General features: G+C 37.6%; 2 protein-coding genes across 5 annotated transcripts in view; one reads left to right on the top strand and one right to left on the bottom strand.

Annotated features, from left to right (window-relative positions):
- Positions 1–12806, bottom strand: part of P2RX7 (purinergic receptor P2X 7) — an 81743-nt gene that overhangs the window by 35362 nt on the left and 33575 nt on the right. The window lies entirely within an intron of this gene.
- Positions 1–12806, top strand: part of IFT81 (intraflagellar transport 81) — a 67647-nt gene that overhangs the window by 4641 nt on the left and 50200 nt on the right. For all 4 annotated transcript variants that reach the window (XM_044989911.1, XM_044989909.1, XM_044989910.1 and 1 more), the window contains 4 exons: positions 3061–3150; positions 4343–4408; positions 4728–4838; positions 6202–6286. In XM_044989911.1, coding sequence (XP_044845846.1) covers positions 3061–3150; positions 4343–4408; positions 4728–4838; positions 6202–6286 — 352 coding nt within the window. The remainder of the gene's footprint in view (positions 1–3060; positions 3151–4342; positions 4409–4727; positions 4839–6201; positions 6287–12806) is intronic.

Here is a 12806-nt window from a genome sequence, read left to right on the forward strand (position 1 = left end):
CTGATTTTATAACTTTAAAATAACTAAACAGAAGCAGCAGTTAGAAAAAGGAATGTAGATTGTATGTTTGTTCAGTATGTGGCAGTCCTAATTTGTATAAATATCCAACTCTCTTGTTTCCATTACGTAAATTGTGTTCCTTTTTGGGATTAGAATAATATAACTATATTATTAAACTAATACTGTACTGACTAGTTCAAAATAGAAGCTGGAATAATATACCAGCTTTTATGCAATTTGACATTATCACGTGAGAGTATTTAAATGCTGATGAAGTTAATCGAGTTTCACTGACTGTATCTAGCTATGCAAATGTACAACATTGTATTTTAGGGATAGACATCAACAATTCACAAATGACTTCTTGGAAGTAGCATAGCTAATGCAGGTTTCTTTGGTATATGGTACTTTGCTTAATTGTATTTTTCCAATTACTTAAGCAGTTGACTTGAAGAAATTACCAGTTTCCAGGCCATGCTATGATCTGCACATCAAATTGGCTGTAGTTTATATTAAATAACCAAGAAAATATAGACCTAAATCTCTCTGGCCAATCTTTGATGAACTTGCCCCCATGGCATTGATAGTCATGCCATCACTGAACCTATAAGCTTTCCTGGGTTGCTTGTGTGTGTCTCCTGTTGCATGTGCTGTGTGTACTCCTTCTCCACTGGTAGTTCCATCCAATGAAACTGGCTAACCATACTCTTGTTATGGTCCAACATACTATACTGGCCTTCACTCAAGTGTATCTCCCATTCATGAAAGACTGAGTCTTTCCCAGGTGGATACTATTGGCTTTAAGCCTCCCAGTCCATGAGCTACTGAGAGGTGGATCATCTGAGTGCAGCCTCTTGCCTGGACTGTGCCTCATTTGGAAAGAGGAATCTGTCAAGCAACAAAAGAAAGCCAAAGAAAATACCAACTATGCACACTTCACCATGAGTATGTAACTAAACAGTGTCTCTGGATCCCAAATGAAGAAGGATCATAGAAAACAGAAATGGAAAAGCCCTTCCAGATAATCTCATCATCCACAGATATCAGTGCAAGATTGTTGTTTATAGTATACTTTTCTAGGGCTTTAGCCAGTCTTGTTTTAAATGTCCCAAGCTCTGGACTTCCATCACTGCCCTTGGGAAACTGTTCCACAAGCTAACTGATCTCTGTGTATGAAAGCTTTAATTATCATCATCATCCATTTTTCTTTTACTATTATTATTTATCATTTATACTGCCGTAGTGCCTAAAGGCCACAGTGTCACCCCACTACTCCACGGCTTGTCTATACAGGATGTTACTGCATAGTAAGCCAGGGTGTGAATCTATAGCGCAGCAGTTGGCCACACAGTAATGTCCTAGATGGACAGTGCCACAGTGTACTAAAAGTTCTGTAGTGCACTTTGAAAGAATCCCATTTCAGTCAACACTACATCAAAGCACACTATGGAACTTTTAGTGTGCAGTAGTAGTGTCCACTGTAGATTAATACCTGGCTTGTCATGAAGTAATGTCCCATATAGACAAGCCCTTAGTCATGTTTCTACTCCCACCTCTTTGTAAATAATTCCTTGTCATCATTGATGCATACATCCTATCGTGTGTCCCTCTCTATTTGTCACTTAGCCACGCTACATGTATTTAATCTTTTACTATTTTCTTGTAAATCAGTCCCTCGAGCCCTTAATAATTTTGTTGTTGTTCTCTGAATTCCTTCCACTTTGTCAGTATGTGTCTGATATTGAAGTGCCTAGAACAAAATGTAGTATTCCAGTTGCTATCTCACCAGAGTTATTTAGAAAGGAATAATCACTTCACTGCTTTGAGATATGATACTTTTCTCATATTGTGTTGAACATTCTTATCTAATTTGCTCTTGCAAGGGAGTAAGAGAGCACTTGCAGGTCAGTTTTTAGATTTCTCCATCTTATTTAATGTCTGTGTTTCTGTGGCCATTATCTTTCCCTGGATATTAGTTTGCATTTTTCCAAATTTAATCTAATTTTATTTCCTATCTGTATTTCTAAACTCTCTAGGTCTTCTGGTATTATTTCTCTACCTGCACTTACTTTCACATTGACTCTCAGTTTAGGATCACTGGTGGGAACGCAATGTCTTAGAAGTAGCATGCGGTATACTATCTTCTATCAAATCTGTTGTAGTATTTATACTGTAGCTGTAGCATCTGAGCACATTGGTCTCAATTCTGCAAGGGCTAAGCACTCTGGCCCCAGTTACATTCTGTGGGACTACTCACATGCTTAAGTGCTTTGTTGGAGTGACGCCAGAGTGGTCAGGATCAAGAAGTTTGTGAAACTTGTATTTGCATCCTCAGATCAAGATTTTCCTCTCTGGGCTCTTAGGTTACACAGGAAGTGTACTCAGACCATACACCAACCGACCAATGACTCTTACTGAGGACATACATGGATTATCTCCCCATGGAGCCAAGCAAGTCTTCCTTAGGGCTAGTCTACACTTACCTGCCGGGTCGACGCGGTGAGTTCGACTTCTTGGAGTTCGAACTATCGTGTCTAATCTAGACGCGGTAGTTCGAACTCCCCGCGCGCTCCGGTCGACTCCGGTACTCCACCACTGCAAACGGCGGTGGCGGAGTCGACCTTGGAGCCGCGGACTTCGATCCCGCGGCGTCTGGACGGGTAAGTAGTTCGAACTAGGGTACTTCGAGTTCAGCTATGCTATTCACGTAGCTGAACTTGCGTAGCCTAGTTCGACCCCCGCCCTTAGTGTAGACCTGCCCTTAGTTACAACTGTGTTGGCTGCAATATGTATCACTGAGAAAACATTAAAGCAAGGGAGAAATTGTGGGGTTCATGAGAGCACCCTCAAATAAAAGGTTGTTGGCTGCAATGATGTAATAAATGTGAATGTCTACTTTATATGTTGACTATTTTTCAGATGAGAAAACAGCTAAATGACCCTGTGTTCACATTGCTGATCTTTGTGCACATATGGTATTACTAAAAAGGAATGTAGTGATGTGCAACTTATTAGATACAGTGCTTTCTTTGAAGTTTTTCTTTCCCCTGTGTTTTGTAGTATGAAGATCTGATGGAAGCCTTTAAAAACCTGCATAAGGAATGTGAGCAGCTCAAGACTTCTGGCTTCTCCACTGCAGAAATAAGACGGGTAAAAAAAACAAACAACCCAAAGGAAACCATAGATTTGCAACAGTTTTGTCCAGATTGTAACTTAAGTCGGTTTGTTTCATTTTCATCAGTTCCATGGGCCCACTGCAGTACCTAGTGTGTGCAGGTCATCGCTAATAGATACTGCAGCTTTGTTCTGCTTAGCTGGACTAGTTCTCTGCTGACAAAGGAAGAACGAGACCTAAGGTCACGCTCAGAACTAGGTCTTCTGCAGCACATTGTGAAGCAGTGCTGCCAAGACATAGGACTGGCCTCAATAATGATTTTCAAATATTAACACTACATTTCCCTCTGAACACACATTGTCTATAAAACCTCTTTCTTTAGTAATGTAGGGTAACATTTTCAGAAGCACCTAAGTGACTTAGGAGTCAATTGAAAGCAACAGAAATGTTGAAAAGTAAACTCAATTATAAAAGTTATTTCAGTTATGATAATCTAGGTGGTGTTATTATTAAATTACAGTATTTTCATAGAGACCCTAATGGAGCAAAGCACATGCCTAGCTTTTCAGTGGGACGGCTCGCGTGCTTAAAGTTAAGCATGTGTTTAAGTGCTATGCTGGATTGTGGCCTAAATATATAGTGACTGTTTATAAACCATGGGTCTGATTACTGTTGTCACTTACCCTTCTTTTACAGTGATGTCTCTCCATTGTTTTACAATGATGTGAGAGGAGAAACAGAGTATCTCTTTAAATGTAATTTCACTGGAAAAATGGCAGAATGCAGCTCTCGTATGTAACTGAATGCAAAACTGGAATTCAAACATCTATCTGCATAGAAGTGGACATGATGGCAGCTTTTAAGAGCATACACGTTACAGGATTAAATTTGGAGTTGTCTTCATTTTTTTTTCTAATCATCAAAGAAATCCATGTGCTCACATTTTAAATGTGCACAATAATTACATGGTGAATGCTATACTGTCATCTAGCCTGTTCTACATAAAGATTGTGAGGGCTGGAGTGATAAGACGAAAGAGAGAGCGGGACTAGAGCCTTGGATGATTAGATCATGAATCAATGAAGTTGCAAGTGTATCAGTATGTAAAAGGACAGATTCAGATTTTGCTTACTCCACATTTACTTGACTGTAACAGAATCTGGCCCAACTCCTATATTATAATATTGTAAGTACATTAGTATTTTGTTTATTTTTCCTGCTTTGTAGGATATCACTGCAATGGAAGAGGAGAAGGATCAGCTCATCAAGAGAGTGGAGCGTCTTAAGAAGAGGGTAATGAGAGAAGTAACATTGTAACATTTCAGTGTCACAGTCCTTGGCTTGCAACTCTGATTTAGGAATGCAAACAAGGATTAAGATGATCATGCTGTATGTCTGAGGAAGGAATTGAATAACTAATTGACGGAAAGGGAATCTCCCTAGGCAATAGTCCAAAGCTTTTAAGGACCTTGAATCCAGTGCCTTACTGTCATCTCTAAGTAGCAATATATATGGAAAGGAAGTGCTAAGTGGCTTTGTGAGACACATGATCACGCTAATTTATTTCTCAACTATCTGACAGTAACGTGCACTATTTATCCATGTGCTCTAGGTGGAGACGGTGCAAAACCATCAACGAATGCTTGAAATAGCAAGACAGCTTCGAGTAGAGAAAGAGAGAGAAGAATCTTTAGCCCAGCAGAAGCAAGAACAAAAGAATCAGGTATCCATGTAAAAGCAAATCTGTTAAACATAAGGAAATAGATGTTTGGCTTTATTTGGGGATGAGCCCTAGGTAGGTTTTTAAAAGAGTAACACTGAAGATGATATTAGGTGACCATGTCTATATGCTCCCCCAGGAAATTAAAACCTATTTTTAATAGGAATGTTTTAGTAAATTTCTATACTAGGGGCTTGATCCAGCAGGGTGCTGAGCACCTCTCAAGTGTTTGGCAGTCTTAACTGCCACTGACATCAAGGCCACTTAAGAACTCTGTGCTCTGTGCCATATTATTGTATTTCTGAGAGACAGAGAATTGAATTTATTGTAGTGAGCAAATATTGATTTGATATGGTTTGTACTTGTATGCATTTCCATTAAGATTTAAGATGGGAAATAGCAGAAACAAACACAATGGCATTGCACTAGCCTGTTCTCTGGGATGTGGGTTCAAGAGTAACCTTGCGATTTTGTCTTTCCAACTTGAAGATCATGTGTATCATAGATATAACATGCTTGATTGGAAGTGGTTGGTATCAGAATGGCAGGCTGGACTTTGCTTACAGGTCACACGGACAAAACAAGACTTTTTAACGAAGTCCAGTGCTGTCTGATGGCATTGTTTATTATACCAGCTAGCCAACTTCTGACGACTAATGTGAACTGGCAAAATGTACTGAAAGAAAGTCGAAAATTTTAATATTGCAGGCTTCATTTGTGTTTGGCACTTGTGCAGAAGTTAGTGGATTCTTTCAGCTGTTGAGCCCTAGCTTGACATCTGGGTTAGACCACAAGTAAAATGAACTTGACGTTCAGCTAGTTTCACTTCTTAGTGGATATTTGTCCAAATCACAAAAATACTATTCAAGCAGGTGCTGCTTAGCAGAAAACTTGGCAGTGTCTTCGCAAACTTGGCTGCAACAACTCATCCGCATTGCCAAAGCACTGTAAGGATACTTATCCAGTACCTCCCTTAGCTCTCCCTGATCCTAGTTACTGTTTTTTGTCCATGAATACTTCGTGAATACTAGCATCTTTTGATGTTTAAAAAATTGTTAAGAGTTTTTGTGCCATAAAGAAAAAATCATGGACTCTCAGACTTTAAGGTCAGAAGGGACCATCATGATCATGTAGCTCAAGAAGTACATATTCTTTAATTCTAAAATGAAACAAATAAAACTAAATTAATTGTTGAAGCATTTGTTTTTGCATTGTAAGAACATACTACCTTTGTCTTGTGGAATAGATGTTCTCTAGGTGCAAACTGTTACCATTTTTTGTATTTTGGGCATCTTGTTGATATTATATTTTGTTGTTGCATTTCAAAAGAGTACATATATTAATAGAGTCAATTGTCTTTTATAAGCTGTTCCACGCAGAGCAGAGGCTGCAAAGAGTGCAGCTCCAGCTGAAAGATATGCAACATGCAGTCGTGGATTCAAAGCCTGAAAGTGAGTAACAATCCATAAATGTTGCTTTTTATTTCTCCTGGTGTTAGAGGCAGAAAGAATCAAAGTTTCATGGTAATTATTTATTATCTTAAAGTGCCAGAAAGGAACTTCAGAAAAGACAAAGAAAGAAACAGTCTGTACAGTGAAGAGCTTACAATCTGAAATTTGGTCAGCCCTGGCACAAGAAGGAATGACGGAGACAAATAGTAGAGAGGGATGGAGTGAGGAGGGAGGGGTTAGAGTGATAGCAACATGAGTGTCTCAGTTTAGGCATGTGCATGCTTTTGTGGCTTAATTAATTTTTTTAATGTTTAAAGAATAAAGTATTCAATATTAATGATCATATACTAGAAAGAGAGATGACTGGAATTAAAAATGACCAGTGTTGTAAAAGTAGATGTATGAAGGTCTAATTTACATACTGTTAAAATAAATGAATACAGGTTCAGTTTTTATATTGTATAGTGAACCGAATGAGAAGACTAATGCCCTCATTTCTTACTTTTAAGTCATTTTAAAAAAATTCCTCCTAGAAATATACAGTGGAGAAGATAATATTTGCACACACTTACGGCTTGGGGGCTGATGAAGCAGTGATTTGCAAACTTTTTTTTTTTTTTTTAAACCTGGTTGAAGTCTGTAAGAAAGCTGCACAAATGGGATAGGAATCAGGTCTTAAAATGGTAATATACAAAATTATGAAGAGATTGAAGAATTTAATTCTGTATGGCTGAAAAAAGAAAAATGAGGATGCAGCATCAGCATGTAAACTTCAAATGGAACCAAAAAGGGATCTGAATTACATGCTTTACTCAAAAGAAGTATGTAGGGATTTTGTAACCATTCCATTTTCTCAGGAGTGGTACTCAGCTGCCAGAGATATTGCCATACCAAAGCTACGTCAGCATTTCTGCACCAGTTCCAAGTTTTTTTTATTATTATTATTTTTAGTCCAATGGAAACTTTAGGGGTTAGTTTTATCTTCGCTTACAGAATTAAGGCAGCATAGTAAAAAAAGTCAGTAAACTTGTCATTTCATCACTGAGATCAAAACACAGATTAGGTTAATATATTGAGATCTCATCTTCTACCTTGCTTGCAAAAGAGAACCAAGTGTTTAGAGATTCTGGGCTAAATCCTGGTATCCTTACTTAAGTAAAGACCCCGTTTTGACTGAGTAAGGACTCCAGGATTTGGGTTTCTGATTGTAACTAGCGTTGGGGAGAAGCAAAGGTACTGCTCTCCAGAGCAATTACAACATAGCCAATCTGGTTTACAAAAATTTAAATTAGATGACATAAGTGTATTAAGTAGGGTTTAATTTATTGCTTTGTTGGTCTGTAGTTGGAGCTGTTATATCTCTTAAATGTTTGGCTACAGCTCTTTTAGTCAAGATGTCTATTCCTACCACTTCAAATCCATGTCAGTTTAGTGGCTGTCTGAAAGCAATGGAGTCTCACTGAAAGTTTGGTATTTTCTCCCCTAAAATCATTCTCCTCAGTTTTCAGTCTGTATCACATTCTTTCACTTCTGACACAAGGAGGAAAACCTGTTTAGTGAGTGTGTTTCTCTTCAGCGAGTGCTTAATTGGAAGCATTCTATCTGTCTTTCTAATACATACTACTGTGATCTAATTTTGAATTCTTTTTCTCCATGGTTACATCAACACTTCGAGCTGGGGGTGTAATTCCCAGCTGGAGGAGACATACTTACGCTAGCTCTCATCAAGATAGTGTGCTGAAAATAGTGTGTGTCACCATGGCAGCATGAGCAGTGGGAAGGGCTAGCTGCCCCGAGAACATGTGTAGGGTCTCAGGTGGGCAGCTAGCCTGTCCCACCACATGCACTGACATGGCTACACTCTATTTTTAGTGCATTAGCTCCATGAGAGCTAGCACAAGTATGTTTCCTCCAACTGGGAATTACACCCCCCAGCTTGAAGGGTACACATACCTCATATTATGAACTAAAATGAAGTTAATTTTAAGAAAAGCTTATAAACATGGAACTAGGTCACTATTTCTTATTGTGTCAATGTGCAATTAGTATCGGTGTGCTTTAGCCTTGCCAGGAAAATATTACAGCTAATTGTTACTAGAGGTTTTATTCTTCTAGAAGTGTAGCTCGGGTAAGTGATTTAAAAGACGTATTGTACCATGAAAAATGGTTGACCATTGTACTAGTTTATATAGGTTTTCTGCTAAGTGTTTTGAAGTGACTGTTCTCCTTGGTTTCACTATGGCATCTCATCCTGGTTTCATTAAGTTCAGCATTTCTTAATATTTTGCTTAACTGTGGAGGCAGTTGTGGCTGCTGTTAGTATTAAAGTAAGTGGCATGAATTTGCAGTTTCTAATTTTTTGCCCAGGATATGACATAGTATTTTTGTTGACAGTGGTCAGTAGCACAGTGGTTTGAAAACTCTAACTCATGCTTTCTCAGCAAGATTGCCCTCGATTTGCTTTGAATATCTCTGCTGGCATAAACACAAATTGTTAATGCCAAGAAGGGAACTGAATTACTTAAATTCTTGGTTCTTGTCCACTGTAGAGAACACTATTGTTCATTTCATTGGCACGGATACTGGGATGTGGATAACTAGCTGTAAAATATTGATTAAAATAATGTATTAAGATGACTATCATTGATAAGTAATAAAATTGGTACACGTGGTCAAATTAATAAATAGTAATAGGCTCAGAGGGATAGCCACTTTAAAATACCAGTAAACGAGGAATTACTTCATATAAACTGTATCCAATATTTAACCTTACTCTGTACATATGATGAAAAAGAGAAGCATAAGATGCCCTTATTAAAATACATTACATTTAATTTAAAAATATAATTAAAAAATTATTTGTAACCTATGTCATTATAAATGCATTGTATTTGGTTCACTGAAGTTTCTTCCTCTAAATTCTTAGGGATAAATTCTTCCCACAGATCCTCATGTTCAACTCCCACTTATAGTCAAAGTTGTGTATTATAGGGTAGATTCTTGCCCATAATTAAAAAAGAAGAGTTGATTTTAAAAAAAGAAATCAGAGGTTTCATGAAAGAGCTGATTGATCTGGTGTTGACAAATAAGCCATATTTTAATGGGTTTCTCATACACTTGCATTGAAATCAGTCTGATGTCCCCAAATCCCTAACATTTGGATGAGGGATATTGATTTTTTCACATTACTTTTAAATAAAAAGTGAAATTAAAGAGGAAAGATGACAATAAAGATAGATTCAGGTTCTTATCCAGGTCTCTGCTTCAACCCTGAGTCAGTGGGCTTGGCTCAGGAAGTTTTTCTGGCAGTTGGGATGGAGGATAAAGACAGTCCTCTCCCAGGTCTTACTCTAATAGCAGAACAGCACTCCCGCTTTTATAGGACCTGATTCAAAGCCCACTGAAATTGGTGGAAAGTCTTTTGTTGATTTCAGTGAGCTTTAGATCAAAGCCACAGAACACAGCTCTGTAGCGGGCATGGAGCACCCAACTCTCCTCATGTAGTACAACCGTACCAGTCCTGCTGTATTTCATGTGATATGTGGCTGTGGAGGCAGAGGGAGGATTTGCTCTTGATACCTTAAACTCACGTAGAATCTGATTCTTCTCCCGGTGAACTCAATGACAAAATTCCCATTGACTTCAGCTGAGGTAAGATTGGACCATCAATCAAAAAAAAATTAGTTAAAAGCTGAAACTCCTGTCCTTAATGTGCCGCATTGTGCTTAGACAGTTCACAGATGTCTCTGACAATGATGTGATCTAGCACATATACAGTATGTGCTGCAATACAGAGGCATAATAAGATTATAATAGCTTAATCCTTAATTTTTCATTGCTTTGTTTTTGGGTTTTAATTAAGACCATTTAGGCCAGATTTCAGCCTTGGCCTGTTTCTTTGTGCCCATTTTTGCAGGTACAGATTATTGACTGACTTTTGCATATGCAAAAGTGAGTGCAGAAATCAGAGAAAACACTGAGACTGATTGAAAAATAGCCCTTAAAATTAAAGTATGTCCTTTGTGTATTTTTATCATTATTATTTATTATAGAGGAGCTGGTAGCTACACATATACTTAGGTAGCTTACCACTTTCTGTAATAAAAAATTCTAGCTTACTACTTTGAGAAGCTCTTGTTAGCAGCAGGCCTTTCAGTGAGCAGAAAGCCCCTGAGCCAGAGAAGAGCTTTTTCTTTAGAAAACCTGAATAGAATTTCATGGGCCAAAGTCCACAATCCTACAATAGGGAAAGAACACTACACTAGTTAGAAAAACAATCTGGGTGTAAAGGGAAGTGAAAGAAGCTATAAAAAAAAATATATATATATATATATATATACACACTTCTACCTCGATATAACGCTGTCCTCGGGAGCCAAACAATCTTACCATGTTATAGGTGAAACCGCGTTATATCGAACTTGCTTTGATCCACCGGCATGAGCAGCCCTGCCCACCCAGAGCACTGCTTTACCACGTTATATCCAAATTCGTGTTATATTGGGTCGCGTTATATCGGGGTAGAAGTGTGTGTGTGTGTATATATATATATATATATATATATATATAAAAATGGAAAAAAGGGGCAGTTGTTAGCAATGAATATCAATTTATAAGCTAGGAATTATAGAAAATTGATATAGGAATTAAAGGAACAGAAGACCTCAATGGCCAACAGAATTAAAGACAGTAAGAAGTTTATAAAGTATATTAGAAACAAAAGGAATCTGAACAAAGATATTTGACTATTACCAGATGGAGATGGTAAAATTGTCAATAATAACACAGAAAAGGCAGATGTGTTCAATAAATATTTCTGTTCTGTATTTGGAAAAAAGCCAGATGATGTCTTCATGTCATATGATGATTAAATACTTTCCATTCCAAGAGCAACTCAGAAGGATGTTAAACAGCAGCCACTGAAGTTAGCTATTTTTAAATAGCAGTTCCAGATCACTTGTACCCAAGTGTTTTAAAAGAACTGGCTCTGTAGCTCTTTGGACTGTTAATGTTGATTGTCATTAAGTTTTGAAATACTGGAGAAGTTCCCAAGGGCTGGAAGACGGTCAAATTGTGGAAGTATTTAAAATGAGTAAACAAGATGACCAGTGTAATGATAGGCCTTTCAGCCTGACGTTGATCCTAAGCAAAACAAATACAGGACCTGATTCATATAGAAGTAAAGGACTGTAATATAATTAGTGCTATCAACATGTATATATGAAAGTGGATCTTGTCAAACTAACTTAATTTTTTTTATGATATTACAAGTTTGATAAAAGTAATAGTATTTGTGTAATATACTTACACTTCAGTAAGTTGTTTGACTTGCTAGCACACAACATTTTAAGAAACTGGAATGTTATAAATTCTACATGGCACATTTAAATGGATTTAAAAGCTGGATAAATTTTAAGTCTCAACGTGTAATTATAAAAAGAGATTAATCATTGAGCAGGTGTGTTTCTAGTGATGTCTGACAGGGGTTGGGTCTGGCCATATGCCGTGTAACATTTTTATCAATGAGCTAGAGGAAAACATAAAATCACCACTGATAAAGTTTGCAGATGACACAGAACTTGGGGGCAGTGGTAAATAAGAAAGAGGACAGGTCACTGATACAGAACTGTCTGGATCACATAGCAAGCTGGGCACAAGCAAACAATAAGAGTTTCAATACAACCAAATGTAATGTCATACATCTAGGAACAAAGAATGTAAGCCATACATACAGGATAGGAATCTCCATCCTGGGAAACAGCGACTGATACAAAGACTTGGGGGGCCATAGTGAATAATCCATGAGTTAAACGTGAGTTCCCAGTGGCCAAAAGCGTTAACAAGATCCTTGGATGTTTAAACATAGGACTATTGGGTGGGAGTAGAGAGGTTATATTACATCTGTATTTGGCACTGGTATGATTGCTACTGGATTATTATGTCCAGTTCTGATGTTCAGAATTCAAGAAAGATGTTGAAAAAACGGAGAGTATTCAGAGAAGAGTCATGAGAATGATTGGTAAACATGCCTTATAGCGAGAGACTCTAGGAGTTCTATCTGGCTTATCATAGAGAAGATTAAGGGGTGACTTGATCACAGTCTGTTGGTACCTAAATAAGAACAGAAGTTTTGATAATCGACGGCTCTTCAATCTAGCAGATAAATGTATAACAATTTCCAATGTCTAGAAACTGAAGCTATTCAGACTGGAAATATGGAGCAAAATTTTAACTGTGTGGGTAATTAACCATTAGAACAACTTACCAAGGGCTGTGGTGGATTCTCCATCACTGGAAATTTTAAAATCAAGATTGAATGTTTTTCTAAAAGGTATGTTCTAGTTCAAACAGGAATTAAGGCAGAGAAGTCTTATGGCTAGTTTTGTGTAGGAGGTCAGACTAGATGATCACAATGGTTCCTTCTGGCCTTGTAATCTATGAGATGTAAGCTTTTGAAATAATCTTTTCTCTCTGTCATTTGCATTGCTCAGGAAAATTTTTGCAGCATGCAACAAATAAC

The sequence above is a fragment of the Mauremys mutica genome, chromosome 16 (genome assembly GCF_020497125.1).
Source record: "Mauremys mutica isolate MM-2020 ecotype Southern chromosome 16, ASM2049712v1, whole genome shotgun sequence".
Taxonomy (NCBI): Eukaryota; Metazoa; Chordata; order Testudines; family Geoemydidae; genus Mauremys; species Mauremys mutica.